We start from the raw sequence: 24,912 nt of genomic DNA on the forward strand, positions 1-24,912 counted from the left end.
ACTAAAGGAACTCCCACAGACAAAATATGAGTAATAGTAATCACTGTTTTAAAGGGTGTGGTTTATCCTAGGGATGTTTGGGCAAGGTTAAAATATTAAGAGATACCTGCAGTATTTTAACCTTACACCCTCCCAGACAGATAAGCACCTACACACTTCTGTTTGCCAGCCCAGATTGGCCCCATTAGCAATATCTTCAGTAAAAGATTTAGAACCGGGTTTAAATGATGAATTGAAATAGTCCAGGGAATGAAAATAGATTGTGCAGCCAAACATAAAGATAAATTTTCTCATTATATGCTGCCCAATGTACATGTGCATGGATTCTTTTAAGTGTCTGAATGGCTTATAATTTAACATCTATGAACATTTATAAATGCTGTTGGACTATAATGACACATTTCACTCTGAATTATAGCCAATTTATGTATCTGAAATTAAAGAAGCTCAGTTTAAAAAGAAATAATCTCTTGAGCATTGCAGACTATATAATAGCTTTTCCAAAGAAATGAAATAAAACAAAGCAGGCACATTCACTACAGAAAGATAAATCAAGACTCTTACATGGCATCCAGAATAAACATTCTATTGCAGTTGATAATTGGAAGGCCTAGGATATAACCTTTTACAGGACAACATAAATTAACCAATTTGTTTTCCAGAAAAATCACTGGCTATAATCCTCATCTTAAACACTTAATGGTATTGTTTGTTTATTTGTTTTGGTTTTGGCTCAGAAAAGATAGCCCTCAGGCCACCAGATGGTATTCCGTTAAAATAAATTATTTCTTAGCACTTATCTGCATTAATTTCAGTAAATATCATTGAGCACATTTCTAAATGCTCACCACACCCAGGAGATTCAAAGATGAATTTGAGTGTACTTTTCCCTTGATGATACCCAAGTCTAATGAGGGAGACAAAGATGTAATTAGAAAATTTCAATATAATATGTCAAGTGTCATGATAAATATATGCCCAATGAGTAAACTATAAGGAGGGGTTGCTTCACCAAATTAGGCACTTAGGGAAAAATTTGGGAAGAAGATACTTGGTTAAATTTTGAGGAATGACTAGGCTTTCTCCAAAAAGAGACTGGGAAAGTAGAGCATTTCAGACAAAGGGAACCAAACAAATGAAGGTACCGAAGCATGAAATCCCATAGCACTCAGAGGAACTGCTGAACGTTTTGATTTACTGGAGTATAAAGTTTAAGATGCAGAATCTTGATGAATGAAACTGTATAGAAAGGAGGAAGCCAGGCAATGGGAGCACTGCATGCCTTATAATAGTTTGGACTTTAACTCAAAGGTAAAGAGAGAGCATGGAAGAAATCAAATACAGAGTATGTTAGGAAGATCATCACCCTCACAAAAGGTAGTTCCGAGAGGAAGCAGCTGGGGACAAAGATTAAAAGTTAAGAGAATCCTACTTTCTGTTGGGGATTGGATCAGCAGTTGAGTGCCTACCTTCGGCCCAGGGTGTGATCCTGGAGACCAGGGATCGAGTCCCACGTCAGGCTCCCTGCATGGAGCTTTCTTATCCCTCTGCCTATGTCTCTGCCTGTGTCTCTGCCTGTGTCTCTGCCTCTCTCTCTCTCTCTCACCCTCTCTCATGAATAAATAAAATCTTTAAAAAAATAAAAAAATAAAAGTTAAGAAAATCTGTCTCATTCAAGCACTATGGTTATAAAATATGTTAATTCTATAAATTGACCTATGCTCAAATGAAAAATTATTAAGAACTACAGTGGCCATATGGTCTCCTTTGATTTGTTACATAATGATGAATGTCCCCTGTGTGTTTCCCATTCATGGAGAATGGCACTGTGACTCTACTGGTCCCATTTGTTCATCAATAACAACTAACATTGAGCATAGAGAGACCCTACACGAAAAGGTATGTCATTATAATCTATATATTCTGCAGGCCAGAATGAGAAGCCTTTAAGAAAAAAATTGTGGGTGGCTCATATATTTTAAGGAGTTAGTATATCTTGCTCAGCTTCATGACAATTGGCTGTGGCTGAAACTCACAGATCCTGGGCAGAAATACAGTTTTCTGAAAAGTTCAGGTTATTCGTGGGCTAACTGTCTTCTTGCATGGAAGGAAATTATCAGGAAGGTTTCCCTTAATGGCAAGGTGCCACAGGTGTTTAAGTATTTTTGTAGTTCTTGTTGAAATCTAGAGGTTTTAAATGATCATATTAATTGAGTCATTGTTTCCTCAATTATCATTTATTCATTCATCCATTTATTCATTTGGCTAACAAATTCAGAAATTCCTCTGAGACACTTTTATAAGCCCCTATAATGCAGAGTAGAAAACTCTCAACTGCTTGCAAATATTCAATGGCCTAATAACAAGATACTGCTATTTCTTTGCCACTGTGGAAATTAAAGGCAGAAAACATTCTTGAAAAACTTCCAAATATACACAAGCCTTGCTCTGATTAAGCAAATCATTAAATCTATAATATCTCATTTATTTTGAGTGATCCCTTTTATTTATTTTTTTTTCTTCTATTTTCTTGACTCTGTCTTCCAGTCTTCCCAGCCCCTATACAGATGAGTCACTGTCCTAGGTTTTACCTCCTGGTTAGTATAAATCATACATTTTGGTATATGGGATCTTGTCTTTCATTCATACTGCTGGGATAAGGAGATTGAAAATAATCTCAAGCAAAAGATATACTCAATATATTACTGCTATATACTCAATATATTACAAGTTATTTTCAACTACAATATCATACTCACAGCAGTCTTGTGAATTAGAAATTACCATCCAATTTGATAGATGAAGAAAATGGAAATTATTTTAAGATTTGTCTAAGACCACTTATGGAAAATGTCAGAGCTGGGAGTTAAATATGGGTCTCTGTGTTCTGAAAATCTGCCTCTGATATCACTGACTACAGTTGTTCGGTCAAATTCTTCTATTTTACAACTTTGCCTTACACACAAATTCCTGATGCCTGCCTTCTCATTTTGTTAATATTAACCTCTAAGTATTGGTCATGGACAATGACCTGAAGACTATGTTCAATGGTCAACTGGAACCATGCAAACATAAGTGACCTGGACTTAATAGAACCCCTTGTCTGAACAACCATGACATAAAATATGAATTTTTAAGCAGCAGGTGGCAGAGTTAAAATGCAAACTCACTCTTTCATTGCATGTCCACATATAATGGATTAGTCTGCAACAAAATCTATACATCTAAGAATATGAACATCGAATCATTCTATGGAGGGTCCTGAACAAAATGTAGTGGTGATTATGTATTTGTTTAATATTACCATCCCCCACTAACTGGATTCTCTTTTTAGGATGCTACTGCAATATACATATAGTTGTCCATATTTTATGTTTGCAAAAACTAAGAAAGAATTTAAAGAATTTGCCACATATCACTTACACAAAGTATATAATTCAGGAAATCAGGTTAGTTCGAGACTAAGTTTCCATACATTCCAAGGACATATAGAGTAGAAAGAAGGGCTACTATTGATGATGATGGATTTGATATGAGAAAAGCATAATTAGTATAGAAGAATATTGTTTTAAAATAGACTGAAGGATAGACGATTACCCTGACATATTTACAACTCTAAGTAAGGCATAAAGGCTTGAATATGAGTCTTTCTCCAAAAGTAGGTTTTGAATGTGTATCAAATTCTAAATGCAGGGGATCCCTGGGTGGCTCAGCAGTTTAGTGCTTGCCTTTGGCCCAGGGCATGATCCTGGAGTCCCAGGATCGAGTCCCGCATCGGTGTCCCGGCATGGAGCCTGCTTCTCCCTCTGCCTCTCTCTCTCTCATGAATAAATAAATAATCTTAAAAAAAAAGTTGCAAGAGAGTCTTTAACAGATGCCCTTCCCCAGCATCTGTTTGTGCGCCCATTAATCTGAGTGCAACCCTGCAAAAAAGAGCTCTGAATTCATTCCTTCTCTTAAAAAAATAAAATCTAAATGCTACAAAAATCGAGTCTACTGTTTTTAATTTTTTCTTCATTATTGTTTAATTGGCTGTGTCATTTTGTTTACACTCTGTAAGTTTTGAGATAATTGTACATTTAAATATAGTAGAAACAAATAGTACAATAATCCCTTTTACCCTTTACCCAGTTTCCCAAAGATAACAACTTGCAAAACTAGAGTACAATATCACAAATAGAATATTGATTGGCATTGGTATAGTTAAGGTCCTTAATATTTCCATCACCAAAAGGAACCCTTATGTTACCCTTTTATATCCACATGCATTTCTCATCAAACCTTCATCCATCCTTCACCCCTGGCAACTTAATCTTTCCACTTTTATAATTTTGGCATTTCAACAATGGAACATAAGTACAATTATAATGTGCTTAACTATTTTATTTTTTCCATAAATTATACTTATCTCAAGATTCATCCAAAAAAAAAAAAAGATTCATCTATCTGTTTTATCAATAGTTCTTCCCTTTTTAGTTAGACTAGTATTTCGTGGTATGTACGTACCACAGTTTGTTTAACTCTTCACCCACTGGAGGCTATCCAGAGGGTTTCCAGACTGGTGTTATTATAAATAAAGCTGCTGTGAATATTAGTGTATAGATTCTTGAGTTTTCCTTTTTATGGGATAATTGCATATGTAGTTATATAGGAAACTCCCAAAGTGGTTTCTGTTGCATTTTCATTTTCATTCAGTTCAATGCATTTTTTATTTCCCTTGAGACTTCCACCTTGACCCATGGATCATTTACATGTGATGTTTACTTTTTTAAGTGTTTGGAGATTTTTTTTTTTTCTGGTATTAATTTATAGTTAACTTCTTTTTTTTTTTCCCCAAGAGAACACACTGTATATAATTTCAATGATCTTAATTTGATTATTTGTTTGTTTATGTTCCAGCGAATGGTCTATCTTGGTACATATCGGAGGGCACTCAAAATTAATGCATACTCGGGGATCCCTGGGTGGCTCAGCGGTTTGGCGCCTGCCTTTGGCCCAGGGCGCGATCCTGGAGTCCCGGGATCGAATCCCACGTCGGGCTCCCGGTGCATGGAGCCTGCTTCTCCCTCTGCCTGTGTCTCTGCCTCTCTCTCTCTCTCTGTCTATGATAAATAAATAAATACATCTTTAAAAAAATTGATGCATACTCAGCTGCTATTAGGTAGAGTGTGTTACAGATGCCTATTAGATCTTATTGGTGTTGAATTCTTCTATACCTGCTCTGATTTTCATTCTAGTTGCTCTATCAGTTATTTGTAAAATTGTTTATTTCTTTTTCAGTTCTGTCAGTTTCTGCCTCAGATATTTCGCAGTTATGTTGTATTCAGGCATACAGATTCATTATTGTTGTGCTCCTTGCTGGATTGACCTTTTCTCATATAATGTCCCTTCCTTAAAAAAAAAAAAAAAAAAAAAAAAAAAAAGTCCCTCTCTGTCTTGGGTACTCTTCTTTGAACGAATGTGTACTTTAATAAAGCCACTACTGTTTTCCTTTGAGTAAAGTTTGCATGATATATCTTTTGCATTTCTATTACTTTTGTCACTATATTTAAGGTGAATTCATTGTAGAATCTATAGTTTGATCACACTTTTTTTTTTTTAATTTATGATAGTCACACACACACACAGAGAGAGAGAGAGAGAGAGAGAGAGAGAGAGGCAGAGACATAGGCAGAGGGAGAAGCAGGCTCCAGGCACCGGGAGCCCGACGTGGGATTCGATCCCGGGTCTCCAGGATCGCGCCCTGGGCCAAAGGCAGGCGCCAAACCGCTGCGCCACCCAGGGATCCCGGTCACACTTTTTAATCCACTTTGCCAATCTCTGTCTTCTCATTGATGTCTTTTGACAAGTTACATTTTGTGTCATTACTGATATGTTAGTGCTTCAGTCTGCCATTTTATTTTACTAGGGTTTCCTTTTTTTTTTTTTTTTTTAATAAATTTATTTTTTATTGGTGTTCAATTTACCAACATACAGAATAACACCCAGTGCTCATCCTGTCAAGTCCTTTTTTTTTTTCTTATATTTTATTCTCCCTGCCTTCCTGTGGTTTACTTGAACAGTTTTTACAATTCTGTTTTGATTTATGAACAGTGTTTCTGGGTATATCTCCTTTTTATAGCTTTGTCAGTGGTCTTTCTGGGTATGACATTATATACACATAACATGCCATAGTCTACTTATGCCATTATTTTACCAGTGTTAGTGGTATAGAAACCTTGCCTCCCTGCACATACTATTATTATTTTCCATTTATAATTGCCCTCAATAATTTTTACATTATTAATACTAATAATTAAAAGTTTTTCTACATACATTTAGAACCATATCTGATAGTATTATAATTTTGCTTCACTTACAAATCATAATTTGAAAAGCTCAAGAGAAGATTCGGAAAGTTTATTATATATACCTTTATATTTCCTTCCTGTGCTCTTTTTTCCTAATCTTCCAAGGTTCTTTATTCTGTTGTCTTCTTTCTTTGGTAAAATTGATTTAGTCATTCTTTTAGGGTAGGTCTGCTGGTGGCAAGTTCTCTTGGTTTTCCTTTATCAGAGTATTTTTTTATTTCCTTTTCATTTCTGAAGGATGTATCCTGTGAATCTAAGATTCCAGTTGACAGTTCTTTTCTCTCATCCTTTGAAAAATGTTGTGCCACTGTCATTTGGCTTCCATGGTTTTTGATGACAAATCCACTGTCATTCAAATCATTTTCCCCTAAAGGTATGGATAGTTATTCTTTCACTACATTCAAAATATTTTCCTTGCCTTTAGTATTCAGAGATTTGACTACTGTGTCTTGGTCTGGATCTCTTGGGGATTCTAGTAGAGGTTTTCTCAGCTTCTTGAAGCTACAAGATTTTGTAATTTTTTTTTCACATTTACAGAGTATTCAAAATTATTTTTCTAGTACTTATTTAGTTCTGCTCTCTTTTTCATCTTTTTCTAGGACTCTGATATCACAAAATTTAGAAATTTTTAATAGTCCCACAGGTCACTGAGGATTATTCATAATTTACCCCCCAATTTTCATGCTATTTTTTAGGTTGGGTATTTCTACTAGTGTATCTTGCATTTGACTCACTATGGTGAGTTCTCTGGATTTTCTTCTTTCTTCATATATCCCAAACTTAAAGCTAAAGAAGCTAGACACCCCAAAACACCAACAGTGTATATTAACAGATGATTAGATCAACAAAATTTGGTGGATGCATGCAACAGAATATTATTCAGACTTAAAAAGGAGAAAAAAATTCATATATGTTTGTAAATTTAAATCTTTCTATCTTACACAAATCCTCTGCTTTAAGAATAATACTCATATTTCACGCTGGGGGAAATACCCTATTGTGGTCTTTTGGGACTATTAAACATGGTGTCCCAATTTGTAACCTAGAGTTAGAGCCAGTGTTCCAGGGGTCTCCATAACCACTCTCAGGTTGGATAGAAAGACTCACAGAACTCAGTAAAGCTGTTATATTCACTTAAAAAAGGTTTACTACAGAGAAAGGCTATAGATTAAAATTAGCAACCTTTAACAGACATGTGTCCTGAAGTCTAGGCAAATCAAAGCAGAAGATCTCAGCTGACCTCAGTTTAGTCCTATAGACAGCACTTAAGAGCCCAACAATGATGTATGGCAAAATGTATGAAATATTACCAATCAGGGAAGCTAACCCAAGCCTTGACGTTTAGGGTTTTTATTAGAGGTCAGATGACATGGGCACAGAGCCCCTGTGTACCTGACCTCAGCCTCCAGCCATCTCCCAGAGGTTAAACTGATACAACATGGCCCAGAGACCCAGATGAATAAAAATAGATATTTGCCATTAATTCTATCATTAACACAAACTATACAGTGTGGCCAAAGTTCTCCTGTACATGAAAGCACTTTTATCAAGCAGGATAATGCAAGGGCTCAGAGTTTATCTCCCAGAAACTAGTCAAGGGCAGGTTCTTTCATTGGAATGCATGAGGGTTCGAAACCACATTTGCTGCATCAAAATTTGACTGCATAGCTGACTGTGTACTTTGCAGGACTCAGTGCAAAATGAAAATGTGGCTTTCTTTGATGAAAAAGAAGGTAAATAGAGTCATTAAAGGAGCTAAATAGAAATAATTTTCCTGTCTTCTATTAGCTCTTTCAGAGAGCCATGGTATTTTATATTTGCTGTGTAATATCCTAGTTAAAGAAGAATTAAAATTCTCACCTATTAGGGATACTTTTACTATTTATCTTTATGCTGTGTAATACCAGTTTTAAATGCAAATAGGAGCCTTTAACTCATATATTGAATAACTGGAATCGCACAATCTGTATTTCTTCACTCATGAGAGCATATGTATGCAGCTCTGGCCAGAATGGTGGAAACCACACACAAAATTAACTCAGCTGTTTATATTTCACTTCCCAATATGCACACCTCCTACCAACATTCTCTACCTTTGGTTTATAGATGAGTACAAAGGGCTGAAAGAGAAAACTGTTTGTGTCTGTTTTTTTTTGTCCCACACTCTCCTTTTCCTTGATATCCTTCTTTTCAGTGTAAGTTGTTGGCTAACACAGTCGTGCAGCACAAATAAAGAACAGGGTCGGCTTCCTTGGTTCTCTGTCATTCTTGGAACACCAGAGTCTTCTTTTTTGGGAGGTGTTACATCTCCACGTTATCAGTGCCTCTCCTTACCTGATGCCCCTGTACTTGCTTTCACGTGTCACGGGCCTCCCAGGATTCTGCTCATGGGGCATTCGAAGCTGAGTACAAACAAGCTAGCCAGGAACCATGCAGACTCACCCACTGTGCAGATTATCTCTGCTTGTTCACAGGCTCCGTCGTCCCATTGACTTCACACATAAAATACAAGTTCAAAGATGAAATTATTAACAATTTCGAGAAAAGACCGCAGAGCCAGTAAACCAAGGCTGGAGTTCATTTCACTACAAGGCCCTGTTCTGTTGTGAGCCTCACGGAGTGGGAATGAGCTTTTTAGTAGTACATAATATAGTGTCTCAACTGGGAGTAGAACAGTAAAATGTTACATCATACTGTTCTTAGTGAGCTTGAAGTTTATATGAGGGTCCAAGCAATTAAGCTAGCATTAGAATAGAGCATGAAACACAGCAAACTAGAGAAGTTTCTGGGTGCTGAGAACTCCCTGAGACAACTAGATTAATTCAAGTTTCAGAAAAGGCTTTTTGAAAGAAGTAATATTTAATGATAGCCAACAGGGGATGCCTGCATGTCTCAGCAGTTGAGGGCATCTGCCTGCAGCTCGGGAAGTGATCTCGGGGTCCTGGGATCGAGTCCCACAGCAGAATCCCCATAAGGACCCTGCTTCTCCCTCTGCCTGTGTCTCTACTTCTCTCTGTGTCTCTCATGAATAAATAAATAAAAGCTTTAAAAAAATATAAATAAAAACAGCCAACTGTAGAAGCTAGCTTAAAAAAAGTGGGTGTTGGGCAGCTCCGGTGGCTCAGTGGTTTAGAACCGCCTTCAGCCCAGGGCGTGATCCTGGAGACCTGGGATCAAGTCCCACATCAGGCTCCCTGCATGGAGCCTGCTTCTCCCTCTGCCTGTGTCTCTGTCTCTGTCTCTCTCTCTCTCTGTGTGTCTTTCATGGATAAATAAATAAATAAAATCTTTAAAAAAATTATTAAAAAAACGTGGATGAGGGAAAGTATATTTTAGGGAGAAGAAATATCATAGACCATCTCTCTGTATGACTTTTCTCTCACAGTCACTGGATGCATTTTGAAACCCCAAAACCAAAACCAAAAAAAATGCTCCCCAAAAAAACAAAAAAAGGGGAGACTTTTCCCATGATTTTTGAAGATTTTGTATGTTTATTCATTTAGTAAAATGCTCTCCTAAGCCTCAGGGGAAGGCAACCACCATTTGAATTTCAGGGTAAAGGCTGAGAGACGGAGTAGCTGCAATTTCAAAAGAAAACACAATTTTGAATGGCCCTGTTTATTTTATTTTATTTTTTTAAATTTTTTATTTATGATAGTCACATAGATAGAGAGAGAGAGGCAGAGACACAGGCAGAGGGAGAAGCAGGCTCCATGCACCGGGAGCCTGACGTGGGATTCGATCCCGGGTCTCCAGGATCGCGCCCTGGGCCAAAGGCAGGCGCCAAACCACTGCGCCACCCAGGGATCCCGAATGGCCCTGTTTAAAACATCACAGCTCCACCCAGAAATTTCCCTCCTAGTTTGTTAGGTACAAAATCGAAGCTGATTTGTTCTCTTCTAAAGTTTTCTTTTTTCTTTTTTCTTTTTTCTTTTTTTAATTTATCCATGAGAGACACAGAAGGAGAGGCAGAGACAAAGGCAGAGGGAGAAGCAGGCTCCCTACAAGGAGCCCGATGCAAGACTTGATTCCAGGACCCCGGGATCAAGCTCTGAGCCAAAGGCAGATGCTCAACTGCTGAGCCATCCAGGCATCCCTCCATATAAAGTTTTCAAAATAAAATGGACGATGGAATTACCCAAGTTATTTATTTTAAATCTAATACCCAGACACTGTGATTTTGGGTCTTAGGATAATTGGCAATTTATGCATTACTTTTACTCTCTTCCTCCCTTTTCAAATTATTAATATTAATTCAGGAGCGAGCAAAGTTTTAAAAGAAATAGCACATAAATAGGAATTTCTATTTATCTTTACACAGATGTGCCTTAGACTCCAAGAAATAGGTAACAAGGCGGCACAGCTTTATTAAATAAACCCTTAATTCACAAGTAAAATATTACCCCTCCACTTGTTTTCTGCATAATTGTGGCTAAAAGTAGAAAGTAAAAAATTCCAGACATGGGGGTGGAACTAATTAAGTTGAAAGCCTGGTGCTTCCATCCTGTCATCTTGGTCCTTCCCACACCCTGAAAGATGTGCTTCATGCAAATCACAGCCCTGCTACAGTTTACCTGAGAGCCTGAGATAATAAGATGATCCATTCTGCAGCCTGAGTGAGTTCAAAGCTTGAGAAGGGAACCTAATAGGTGTAATAACAAGTATACCACGGTGTTTGAAATGCAAAATAGTATAAAGCAGTGGGGCAGGGAGGAAATGACAAGAGAAACAGAATTCAGGTGCTGGGGTCTGGGGTGATTAATTAAATGCCATCACTGGAGGAAAATCAATTGTAGCCATGTCTTTTGTCTACACAGAGAACTGTGCAAAGTTGAGGCATGGCAGAAAAAGAGATTATGAGACAATGCATACTTTTAAGTAGTAGATACGTAGGCACATAAACACACAGCATAATGGTGGGGAGGTCCCAAATTAGAATTGTTACTGGTTAGATTCAAAGGAGATACAGGGAATGGTACCAGAGAAAAACAAATAGTTTTACGATATATTTTCTCGCTGACTTGCAGACAGAATCCAGGCTTCATCACTCTCTGTTGTCTATGGTTCCCCCTTTTGTTATTCTTTGTGTACTGTGTTCTCCTTCTGCGTTCCTTTCTCTGAAGGCTCAGGGACCATCATCTGGCAGTTCTAGAGCACACTAGAACCTTTTACCTGCCCTGTGTACCATCCTCTGGAGGTATCTTTAGAAACTTGAATAGACACAATCTAATCAACCAATCACCCATTTTTAAAATATTTTTTTAATTATTTATTTTTGATAGTCATACAGAGAGAGAGAGAGGCAGAGACACAGGCAGAGGGAGAAGCAGGCTCCATGCACCGGGAGCCCGATGTGGGATTCGATCCCGGGTCTCCAGGATCGCGCCCTGGGCCAAAGGCAGGCGCCAAACCGCTGCGCCACCCAGGGATCCCCATTTTTAAAATATTTACCAGACACTTTCTATATGCAAGATCTATTTTCATATTTTATTTTATTTTTTATATATTTATTTTAGAGAGAGAGAGAGAGAGTGAGAGTGAAGATGGGTGGGGAGAGGGCCAGAGCAAGACGGAGAGAGAAAGTCTTACGCAGGCTCCCCACTCATGCCTGATGGGCAGCCTGATTTCGTAACCCTGAGCTGAAACCAAGAATCGATGCTTCTTTTTTTAATGATGTTATTTATTTACTTATTCATGAGAGACACAGAGAGAGAGGAAGAGACATAGGCAGAGGGAGAAGCAGGCTCCCTGTGGGGAGCCCAATGCGAGACTCGATCCCAGGGCCCCAGGATCACGACCTGCGCTGAAGGCCGTCACTCAACCACTGAGCCAAGAAAGGTCTATCTTTAAATAATAGAAGACTTGGAGAGATGAAACCGATTTGAATCCTCGTCTTAATGATTTGACACACCTATAAGCAACTGTCTACAATCCAGAATAAAAGTAATAAATGCCATAAGCCTGGTATGAGAATGTTGTAAGAGGAACGTGGAAGGATTTTTCAGAAAAGATCCTTATTTAAGTTAGTTCATGAGGATGTGTATACAAGTTTAATACACAGAGATAGGGGCTGCTCTATTTAGGTTATTGGAAAAATTGAACAAAGACAGAACATTAAGTAAGTGTGGATGTTTGGAAAAATTAAGAAAAATTTACATGGGAACATGAGACATATTAGGAATTTTTATGTAAACGCTCTTCTTTTTGGAAAGATTTGATTCTTAAAACACGGGGATATTAGAATGTGGAACCAGAAAGTGCATTGGAAAGTGAATGGAAGAATTTAGGGAAATAATACAAATTTGGGAGGGAGTATGGAGACTCAATTTTTCATTTACATATTTTTTATTTCTTTTAGTGATTAAAGGCAATTTTATTACAGCAGCATGTACTTATTTTATTCTAAGAGAATAAAATGCATAAAGAGAAACAGCTTTTATCTTTGTTGCAATCTGTAAAACTGAGTTATTTTGCTGATGTAAAATACCAGTAAGTCACTTGCGGACCATGCCACCCCGTGAAAATGCCCCACACCTGCTGCTCAGAGGCATCAGAGCTACCGCAGGTCTCAGACTCGTCCAGAGCCAAGGCAGTGAGCCACTGGCTGCTGCTGGGCAACAGGTGCATTCCCGGCCCCAGGATCCGCCCTGGGGGTCCCACCTTCCCAGAGCAGCTGGAGCAAGGCAGCACAGCTGGAGGGAAGAGACCTTCCATTTAAAGGCAAAAATACCCAAATGGCTCTGTGGCACAGGTCGTTTCTAGTTCCATGGTGTAAGCTAGGCCAGAGTGCACGATGTCCTTCTCGGAGGCACCCGATATCCTGTCTTGGAATTCTGCTGTGGGCAGAACGGGAATGGTTCCACCATGCTTTCCAAATATCCTTTCCAAGCTCTCTTGAACAGACATGAGCAAGTGGTGGTTAGAATCCTTTTCATATTTGAAGGTCAAACGCCCATAGCTGACATGATTCAGATTCTTCAGCCACTCAAAGTAAGATGCTGTCACTCCTCCAGCATTCAAGTAGAGGTCTGGAATCACCATGATGTTCCTCTCCAGGAAGATCTTATCGGCCTCTGGGGTTGTTGGTCCATTGGCACCCTCAGCAGTGATCTTGGCTTTGACTCTGGGTGCATTGGACTTGGTCAGCTGCTTCTCGCTGGCAGCAGGGATCAGGATGTCACAATCAGCTTCCAAGATGCTCCCTTCATAGGTTTGCCTTGGGGAAGCCCAGGATTGATCCATGTTGCAATTTGAAGTCTTCCAGTTCCTTTGGGTCAATACCATCTGGATTCCATATGCTCCCATAAGATTCACCAACACCAACACATTTAGCACCAAAACGATGTAAGTATCTCATAGAGTGCAGGCCCACGTTACCAAATCCCTGAACAACAAACGTTTTATCTCCAAACCCTGGCGTCATTCCTAAAATACTCATGTAAGAAGCTTCATTGACGAAATTTTCAATCCCATGGAAGACTCCCCGGCCAGTTGCAGAGATCCCCCATGGATCCCACCCTGACTGATGGGCTTACCGGTAACACAGGCATGGGCATTAATATCATAGTGCCCTATGGTGCTGGTGTAGGTGTCAGCAATCCAGGACATCTCCCGCTCACCTCTGCTCATGTCTGGGGCAGGCACATCAATGCCAGGACCAATAAAGCCCTTCTTTGCCAGCTCCATGGTAAACCTCCTTGTGATCTTTTCCAATTCATTATCAGTATAGTTTTTGGGATTGATCTTAACACCAGCCTTGGCACCCCCAAATAGCACATCAACCACTGCACACTTGTAGGTCATCAGAGAAGCCAGAGCTTTCACTTGGTCCACACTCACATCAGTGCTGCAACGGATACCGGGGCTGCGGTGGGGGCCGCGGGCGCAGGCTTACATATTTTTTTAATGAAGGCATTATTTACATACAATAGAATTTAGCCATTTTGAGTGTGTAGTTTGATGAATTTATTAACTGCATGCAATTTAGAAATTACAGCAATGTCTAACGCTCCCTTGGGTGGTTTGGAACCAGATTCATGTCTCTTAAAGGGTTCAACCTTCATTTCTACAGTGCACCCATTTCTCACGGTATCTACCATGAAATTAAGCCACACAGCTTAGTAGGGTTGAAAGTAAAGCTTGCCTACAAAGAAAAGTAAATGACTTTAGTTTACAGTCATTTGCATGGATATGACTTTACTATTCTAGAGAATTCTTTCTCAGGAAGATGATACTGGAGGTAACTTTATTGTTTCTTTCAGAAGCTTCGCTCCCAGAAAAATCAGTTACCAAATGGGATTTATCAAACAACTGTTTACTTCACAAAATTCATTTTAAACAATGCCTCATATGCACTAATTCCAAACTATGATATTAAAAACATGTCCCAGCCCAGTCCAGCCTCCAAATTGAAAGTCTTGTCTTAAAAATAAACAAATAAATAAAATAATAAAATAAAATAAAATAAAATAAAATAAAATAAAATATAAAATAAAATAAAATAAAATAAAATAAAATAAAATAAAATAAAATAAAATAAAATAAAAAGAAGTCTTGTCTTACCCCGGACACCCAGAAATTTGTAAATACTCGACCTCACAGACCTCCCTCGTACAAGATAATACTTAGCACTATGTCAACGTGGCTCTCTCTGTCCCTGTAGCCAGCACAAACCCTGATGTACTTGGTCAACAGCTTATTTGATTTCCTTTCATGGGATCAGCAATAAACAGCTCACTTCGCTCCTAGCTGCCACCCCATGAGGAAGACAGGACAAGCATGTTTTACAGGATGAGAAAACTAAGACTGGGAAGATGACACGACTTTTGGTTTTTTTACTTTAATCCAGAGATGTTGCCAATATGCGGATCTACTTCCTAAACAATAACATCTTAAGTTATGTATGAAGAATTCTAGCCACTGGAAGACCTGAAGTTAACTAGTATCCATCCTAAAGCACTAAGCACATGCCTCACAAGCCAATACTCTTTAACCTTTTTTAATCTTTCTAAAATCACTTGCATGATGTTACATTCATGCTCATAGCTCTATGGTCTTGAGTTTCCTGCAGAGTAAATTACACATAATTAACTTGACATTAAAGACTCTTCCTAATCTGACCCCAAACTTCTCCCTTTGGCTTATTTTCCATTTCTGTCTCCCATGAACCAACTTTCCTTCCTTCTTTCCTTCCTTCCTTCCTTCCTTCCTTCCTTCCTTCCTTCCTTCCTTCCTTCTTTCCTCCCTTCCTTCCTTCCTCCCTTCCTTCCTCCCTTCCTTCCAATTTAAGATTTATTTATTTATTTGAGAGAGAGAGTGCTTGAGCATGGGGAGAGGATAAAAGGGAGGGGAGAGAGCCAGAGAATCTCAAGCAGACTCCCCACTGAGCACAGAGCCTGAGATGACAAGGAGATGACATGAGGCTAGATCTCAGAACCCTGAGATCATGACCTGAGTTGAAATCAAGAGTTGAATGCTTAACTGACTGGGTCAGGCAGGTGCCCCTCCCGGGAACCTTTCTTCATCATAGTAATGTTTGCTTGTTCCCACCCCTTGGTGTCAGCTACTTTTGGTTTCTATACTTTTGTTCTCTCTAATTAAAAATGACTGTGAAGATTATTTTTGTTTATACCTCTTCTCCACCTGTCTATTTTATCTCTGAGAAACTAAAGAAAATCTGAGAATTCATAATTTTACACCTAATGGATTATCAAATGTGTGTTGCTTCAGGAGAACAAATTGCCCACCCTCATCCCAGAAAAGGGTAGGGAGAGAGAAAGAAATGTAAAGCTGTAACTATCTGCCTTAGTATGTTATTTCAGGGAGTTCACACAGGTTAACTCTCACATTCTTCTTGTGATGAGCACAGTGGTCAAGTCAGGCTTCTGAAACAATGCAGCAGTAAATTCTGAGGCAGAGAATCACTCTGTGGGCAAATCTAAACAATGTGTTAGAAGACCAAACGGTTTGTACAGAAGGGAAACCAACTCTACTATTACTTTAATTATTCACCCTATTAACTGTGACAGTGTGGTTTTAAAATCTCTTCATTACTCACTGTAATTAAGTAGCGCAGCAAACAACAGGATGTCAGAAATCACATTCAGGAAGACAGGCTGTGAATGATGGCATGCATACCATATACAGACAAAACATTTTAAACAGAATAATTGCCTTCACATCACTTCCCCGGGATGCCTCACCTGCCTTGTTTTATGTTGTTTTAATTTTTTCAAGTGGAATGTATGCAAATGTGCTGCATCAATTTAGCACTTTCTGGTTTGCAACTCTGTAAACATCGGCTTTGCCAGTTGAGCAGCTAAGAGTGAAGCGGAAGTTCAGAATTGTTTGTGTATAATTGTTGATGGATAACAACTGAAAGTAAAGTAAAACACGAGCCTTATAAGGAGAAGAGAAAGAGGAAAGGGGACCATATTCCACAGAAACAAGCTGAGTACTTTTCTAATGGGCTGATCATGGCTTTGAGTAGGTTAAATGAGAAAAAGAAGGAACAGAATTGGGGAAACAAAAGAGATAAAGGTGAGCAGATGGAGAAGTGGTAGGTTTTAGTTCATTTTGTTTTAGTTTTGTCATCTTGTGAACGATATTATCTTCAGCTTGAGAGGAGACATTGCTGAGATAAAATAAAGGAGATCCTTCAATAAGCTAGATTGTTTTTCTTGTTTATTTGAATGTGATATGATGACATTAAACAGTAGCAGAATACACATTTTCTAAGCATCTCCAGATAGGTACCAGGAGGACAGGTGATACCCTAAGTCATAAAATCTCAACAGAGTAAAAAAAATGAAATTATACAAAGGGTGTTCCTGACCTAAGCACAATGGAATCCATTTAGAAATCAATGAGGAGAAGGTAGCACAAAGTCTACGAACACTTGGAACTCAACAACCACTTCTTAAAAAAATCTGTGTGTCTCAGAAGAAGACTTAAGAAAAATTTTTAAAAATGCATTAAGTTTAATGAAAATTAAAATACAACATATCAAAAACTGTGGGACACAGCCAAAGCAGTGCTGCTAGGGGTGTGTATGGAGGTATATCTAGCAGATGGGGTTCTTCGTGTGATAGAGTATGTCTGCATCTTGATTGATGTGGTGATGAATGTACACACACGATTAAGATGGAAACACACACACATAGATTGTTCTAATGTTAAATTCTTGGTTTTGACAGTGTATCATAATTATGCAAGAGGCAACCATTGGAAGAAATTAGGTAAAGATTATGTAAGAACTCATATTATTCTTTTTTTCAAGAATTATCTTGGCAAGTCTTTTCATTGTTCTTCTATATAGTTTAGGTACATGAAATACTCTGCTTTTCCTCTTTGGATTTTTGTTACATATTTATTACATGTGTCATATGTAATTGACGTATTTATGAAATGTTAACATTTAACTGAATAGGTCAAAATAAAATATTTGAAGATAATCTGTTTTATTTAGGTCTATTCCATGCCTGTTTCCAAAATGCCTCCCTAAAATTTGCATATAAAAACTCAACTAATTTTAATATGCAAAATCTGTACATATCCCAGTTTTTCTCTCTCCTTCTTCAACCCTAAACCCTCCAAAAGCTTTTCATTGACACAGAATAGTATTTAAAATCTTTCTACTGGCCTTATTACTAAGATGTCATCTTCCAGGAGAAGCCTGCTCTCATAACTCAGCCAGAGGTATATGAAAATACCTACCACATGGCTGTGTTTTAGTTCTTAGCATAGTATTTGTTACTATTGGGGATTTTCTATAGTATTCGTTTATTTACTCTTTCTTCTCCATAGCATGTATGTTCCCTGAAAACAGGTGTCTTTCTTTTTTGTTCACTACTAAGCCATCATTAATAATGACAGAAAACACTTTTAAGTTCTAATGTTTTTTAGTCACTGTTCTAAATGATCTGATAGGTATATATATATATATATATATTTATTTATTTATACATAGGTACATTAACATATTGTTACATATTTATATATAACTAATATCTCTTCATATATTTGAATATATAAATATAGATTCATAAAAACAAACATATTTGGGGTGATATTAGTTATATATAAACACTAATATGAGCTAATTGTCATAACAATATAAGTACATATCATTATTGCAATCATTACTATTTTATGGTTGAGAAACTGCACAGAGAGATTAAATTCCTCAAAATCATAAAAGCTAATAAATTGCTGAGAAAGAATTCAAACCCAGTCAGTCTGACTCCAGTCTTTCCTCTTAATTATTAAGCTAGAGCATCTAGAATGGTGTTGAGACCAAGGTTTTTAATTAGTATTTCTTGATTCAGTGAAAGTGTTATATTGGCTCCCTGTAAGAGGTGCTTATATTTTGATTTAACATATTATACAGTTGGCTATACAAGGTTAAACATTTTATATCTAGAAATAATTTTACTTGTGAACTTTTTTGGGGGGGCAATAGTCTACAAATTATATCTCTATTATTTACTAATGAATGAACAATTTAAGTGAGTCTTATTGGAACTGTATGAAATGATATCCTGAGCATATCAAAAGAATTTTTTTCTAATGAGAGCACAAATTAACTATTACATCAGTAAGATTTAACAATGAACATCAGTATGCTTTCATAAAATATTAGAGAACCCAATATACATATGATTTGCAAATATATACCAAATATTATTATAACATAGCTAAAATGGCAATCCACAGCTTTATTAGTTAGAATATACTTAATAATTTTTAGCATATTTCATGTTACATCCAGCTCTCAGGGAAATTCAAAGATCTGTCACAGCCTTGGCTCTCAGAAGCCTAAAGCATAGGCTTGCTTTAGAATCAGGAGCTCTTAAGGACATATTGCTTTCATTTTTTCCCCATATTTTGGATGCTATTGATTTAGATGGAATTCAAAAAACATAATTGCCTTTTAATAATGGCAATTATTCTTAAATGAAAGAGATGTTAGCAATCGAAGAAAAATAGAGTTGCTCTTTTATTCAATTGAGTCCTCTGTATATTTGTACTTGTAAAGTGGGTCTGGAGTTTCAACCAGAAATGAGAAATATACATTATTCTTGGTTGGTAAGTAGAAAAAATTTGCTCTTCCTAGAGTAGAAATACAAGGAATCAGGATGGAGAGGTGTGGGAAAGAATGGAAGACAAATGGAGTGAGCCCCAGAAGATGAGCACTCAGTGGTGGGGTGCAGTGAGAAGTCAAAACAGCACTTGAAAACAGGTGCTTCACCTCTATAAGTCCTCAGTAAATATTGTTAATATTGATTCATATCTTTCAAAATTAAAAAAATATATATATTTGTTTATTTTAGAAAGAGAGAACAAGAAAGCAGGGGAGAGGCAGAAAGAGAATCTCAAGCAGACTCTCCACTGAGGGCAAAGCCTGATGTGAGGTTTGATCCTAGCACCCTGAGATCATGACCCGAGTGAAATCAAGAGTTAGCTGCTTAACTGAATAAGCCACCCAGGAGCCACAGTGTTGTAACATATTAGAAACTGTATCTAGGAGGATATTTTGTTAGCTATTTCATTAGTTTTGTTTGTATTGTTAACTGTAAATCATGAAAATAGCTGCTTTCAGAACTGCATTGGTAGTGATGAAGAAGGCATCAGGTCTTGTGCATGAAACCTATGTAGATTATCTCTAAATCTGAAGAACAACTCTGTTACATCATCCTCATTTACTAGTACATAATTGGAGTGAGAATAAGTAATTTGTGCAAGTTTACACATCTCGTCATTGACAAAAATGGGAGTTAAAACACAAATTTTGTACATGACAAATATGAATTGAAGTCACTGTTGCTTCCAATTCTTCTAATGCTGACTAGGCCCTGATGGATATGAGCCCTGTTTGTTTCACAAGTATAAGGTTTTGCATATGCCATTCTTCCTGTTGTGAAGACGCCTTCCCCATCTTCCCTGGCTTAGAAGTTTTAGTGTGTGATTACAAACAGATTTAAGATGATAAAAGAACAGCTTAAACATATTTTTTGGTAAACTTGGCTACAAAAAAAAATAATCTCTGTCTTCTTTATTTCTTGTAAAGATTTGATTATTGTGGATACTTGTGTTATTGGACACTGATTGTCACCCTGACTTGTTTATAAGACTGGATCATGAGAACGAGAAGGCCAAAGACGGAGTCATGTGGTATAGCACCGATTAAATAATTGTCGAATTAAAATGCCATTGGAATGAGAAGGTGATCCTAAGATTCTCTTATTTGTTAATTATGACCAGAACACAGTCTATCAACACATTAAATAATACCCTATGTCTAACCCCTTCCTACAAATTCAAGGAAGAGGGATGACTTTGTGACCAGTGAAGAGCTTTGAAATAGGGTATAATTTCATTTTAATATTATTTTTTTCCATTTTGGAGATGTTAAATACATACACACCTCTGTAAGATACCAGGTATTAGAATAATAATTTATTGCTAATATAATTGTAAAACTCAAGATATGAGGTTAGGAGAAATATTTGTCAGTTTAATACTAATGCACAAAAGCAACTTTTATTGGGCAAAATCAAATTTTTGTGGTATTAAACCATACAAAAACAAGTATAAATACATACATATTTTTTATATACATTGAAAGATGCCCCAAATTTGGGAGGTCAGGCATGCATCAGCTGTCTAGCTCAGTGTTCAAGGGCAATTTTTCAAATTATTTACTCATAATTTCTTTTTTATTTCAATATCACTTTATAAAAATATAATTTTAAATAATGTATGACAGTAGAATTCTGACCCAGGACTTCTGCTGCAACCAGTCCAGGAATCCAAACCACAAGCACAGCAATCAGCCCGGAAACATTAAGACTGGTCAGTGACTGCCACATTCTTAAACTTTCCCCTCGTTTTCATGATAGGACTAATCAAAGGGAATCAAATATGTTTCCCAAACCAATCACCCAAGATGTCCTGCCACCCACCTCCAGCCTCTCCATGCCAAGAACGTCCAAAGCACAGCTAAAACCTTCTGCTTTTTTCACTAGGAAGTTGTTCCACTCTCCTGCCTCCCTTTGAGCCTCTATCAAAAGCAAGTGGTGGCTGACTTGCCATAGCAAGCTCTGGATAAATAGCTTCTGTTTCTTTTCATCTGGGTGGTCTTTGTTTATTTTCACAAAACCAATGAGTAGAGACTTTTAAATCGAATAAATTAGATCCAAAAAAACAGAAGCTAGGTTTAAAATATAATTTAGCGATTTTTATTACAAGTTATGTGACTGTCGCTACTATATTTAAAAGAGAATTAGATTATTTCTTTGTTATAAAAGAAATAGTTCATATGCACCGAATGAAATTAGTAAAAGAAAAAGCTATGCATCTTTTAGGTTTTCTCAAGATGTGGATATCATGAAACGGTGTTTATGGTTAAAAATACAAGTCTGATGAGGTGCGTGGGTGGCTCAGTGGGTAAAGGCTCTGCCTTTGTCTCTGGTCATGGTCCTGGAGTCCAGGAATTGAGCCCCAGGTCAGACTTGCTTCTCTATCCTCTTCTGTCCCTCTCCACTCATGGTCTCTCTCTCTCTCTCAAATAAATAGAATCTTTAAAAAAAAATTAGAAGTCTGATTATGTTTGTACTCCACTCAAAATCTTCCCATGAGGGCACCTGGATGGCTCAGTGGTTGAGCATCTGCCTTTGGCTCAGGTATGATCCTGGGGTCCTAGGATAGAGTCCCACATCAGGCTCCCTGTGAGGAGCCTGCTTCTCCCTCTGCCTATGTCTCTGCCTCTCTCTCTCTCTCTGTCTCTCATGAATAAATAAGTAAAATATATTTTTTTTAAATCTTCCCATGGCTTTTTAGAAAGTTTCTTAAAAGTATTTATTTTGGACAGTCTTTAGTTGAGAATAGAAATATGCACTTTCAGGGGAAAAAAAGGAATTCTGCTAGCACTGTCCTGGAGCATAAAGGAAGAGTCAAATTCTTCTAAAATCTTTTTTCAGTCTCATCCCTTCCAATTCCTACTTCTTGAAGATTACATTCTCTGTTGAAATATTCACCATTTTTGAGCACCCCAAGATTTTGAATTCTTGGAGGTCAGTTCAATTCAATTCAGTAAATAAGGCCTGAATGTTTAACAAGCTCAGAGGCAATATCTGTTGTGGAGTTTACATTCTTCTGGAATGGATTTCTTCTGACTGGGCTTCTCTTCCTAAGTGATGAACCTCTGTCTCTTCTAAATGATCCAGTTCCTCTTCTTAGTAAAGCTTTTCCTGAAACATCTGTGCAAAACTAACTGTTTCTGGTTCCAAGTTTCCAGAGCAGTATCTATACATCTTTCATGTCCATCACTTTTCTTTACATCGCCTTATGATTGTTTCTGATAATTTTTGCTAATACTTTAAATCCTTTCAGTGGACAGTACATCATGCTGCACTTTATACTCATTGTCTTTTCTCTGCCTAATATCTGGAGTAGGCATTTCTTAATATGACCATTCACACGAGTAAATTGAGGATGACAGAGATTTATTAATTTCTGCAAAATCATGTCATAAGTGGGGACAGATGTAGGATTCCAACTCACGGCTATTTGGACTGTTAAAAACCCCAGTGACTCTCCAACTCTGACCCTGTTAGACAATAAATCTTCCAAGGTTCAATGTGCACATTCATTTTGTATTCTTTTTTTCTTCCTTTGCAAAGTAAGAATAGAAAGCGAGCTATGTAGGGCGTCTGCCCTCCTGACTGGCATGTTGTGTATATAGATACGGTGTGTGGACTGACCAAGAAGGCAAGCTTCTGTCTGCAGATCCCTGACTTTCTTTTGCTTAGAGCATTTACTCTAGAAAATTTGTGATTGCAAATTATGTCTTTTTGTCTTTGATGTGTAAAATCTTGTTAAAAGCTTCTTGCCAATTTTATAACCTGGGGCTTTCTTTCTCAAGGACCTGGCGGCCATTTCTTTGAAATGTCATCAAGGAAGATCTTGCCTTCATCTCCTACTTTCTGTTGGGAGCCGGGGTGAGAGCCTAACTTTGGTGGATGCCTTGTTCCTTGCCTGAAATTACCTCCTGTCACGGAGATTTGAGAAAGTTTACTTTTTCTTTGGATGAGGCCAATTAGCAAAAACAGATGACCTAAGATTCACTCATTCCTGCTGTTTTTGTTTTTGTTTTAAGATTTCATTTATTTATTCATGAGAGACACAGAAAGGCAGAGACATAAGCAGAAGAGAAGTAGGCTCCATGCAGGGAGCCTGATGCAGGACTCAATCCCAGGACCCCAGGATCACTCTCTGAGCCAAATGCAGATGCTCAACCACTGAGCCACCCAGGTGTCCCTCATTCCACCTCTTAAAAACTCATCAGCCACTAGTTTTAGTAGAATTGAGTTTAGACTGGGTTTTGACCACTCTCCCCTATTATGTGCCCTCAAAGTCTTTCCCTGCTTCTTGATCTTCTTCAGGTGCAGTTTTTGCTTTGACACTTTGAGCTTTGGTTTGTTACTCAGTCCCCTTTATCAGGAGTGAACTTCTTTTCTTTATTTCCCTGAAATTGTCTCCCAATTTCCAACCCTTATAAATCTTCAGGCTTTGGGAATGACATCAGAATTTCCAGGAATTCTAATAGATTCTCTAAATCATATTTAATTCTGAGTTTTACTTAACACTTTATTTATGTATTTTAAATAGTAGTGAATGACCATGAAAATAAACTGTAAATTGGTTATCTATGATAGGGTTACTTTTCAGTGGTTTCTCTTCTCTTCTATCCTATCCTGTTCTATTATGCATATATTATACCTGTGCCTAGGTTATTAATATTATGAAAAGATATCTTGGGACAAGGTCATATATTCCAGTAATATATAAAAATAATTTCTACTTGTAATAGAAAACATTAAAGAAGGCATTAAAATAAATTCTAAGTGAAACCATTAAAAATTGAAAGATAATAACACAAATATTTAATTACCAAAAGATATTCCTAAAATGAAATTGTAAATTATAAGTTGCACTCTGAAAATTCTTACAAAGTTCTCAGAGATTGGATTCTGGGGAAGAAAATTAAGGTAAATTTTTTTTTTATTATTTTTTTTATTTTTTTTTATAATTTTTTTTTAATTTTTTTTTATTATTATTTATTTATGATAGTCACAGAGAGAGAGAGAGAGAGAGAGAGGCAGAGACACAGGCAGAGGGAGAAGCAGGCTCCATGCACCGGGAGCCCGACGTGGGATTCGATCCCGGGTCTCCAGGATCGCGCCCTGGGCCAAAGGCACGCGCCGAACCGCTGCGCCACCCAGGGATCCAAGGTAAATTTTTTTAAGACAAAGTTCTGCAACGGAATATCTCCCATATTAGTGGCAATTCAGTGAGTAAAGGATAGTCTTTTCAGCAAATGATATTATGATAATTTGATATCTAAATTCAGGAAAAAAATGAACTTTGATCTAGAACAGATCATAGATACAAATGTAAAACCTAAAATTAAAACTTGTAGAATAGAATATAGGAGGAAACTTTTGTGACCTTGAGTTAGGCCAATATTTCTTAAATACTATAGCAAGAACACAATTCATAC

At 37.4% G+C, this 24,912-nt stretch overlaps 1 protein-coding gene across 1 annotated transcript in view; it reads right to left on the reverse strand.

Annotated features, from left to right (window-relative positions):
- The window catches only part of LOC121491894 (glutamate dehydrogenase 1, mitochondrial-like), a 60,848-nt gene extending 39,628 nt beyond the window's left edge, over positions 1–21,220 (reverse strand). Inside the window, 6 exon segments of the mRNA XM_041757020.1 lie at positions 8,685–8,752; positions 12,885–13,023; positions 13,081–13,563; positions 13,565–13,853; positions 13,856–14,239; positions 21,130–21,220. Of these exon segments, the coding sequence (XP_041612954.1) occupies positions 8,685–8,752; positions 12,885–13,023; positions 13,081–13,563; positions 13,565–13,853; positions 13,856–14,239; positions 21,130–21,220 (1,454 nt within the window).
- Positions 21,221–24,912: the final 3,692 nt, after the last annotated feature.

Source organism: Vulpes lagopus, chromosome 5 (assembly GCF_018345385.1).
Source record: "Vulpes lagopus strain Blue_001 chromosome 5, ASM1834538v1, whole genome shotgun sequence".
In the NCBI taxonomy this organism is placed as follows: Eukaryota; Metazoa; Chordata; class Mammalia; order Carnivora; family Canidae; genus Vulpes; species Vulpes lagopus.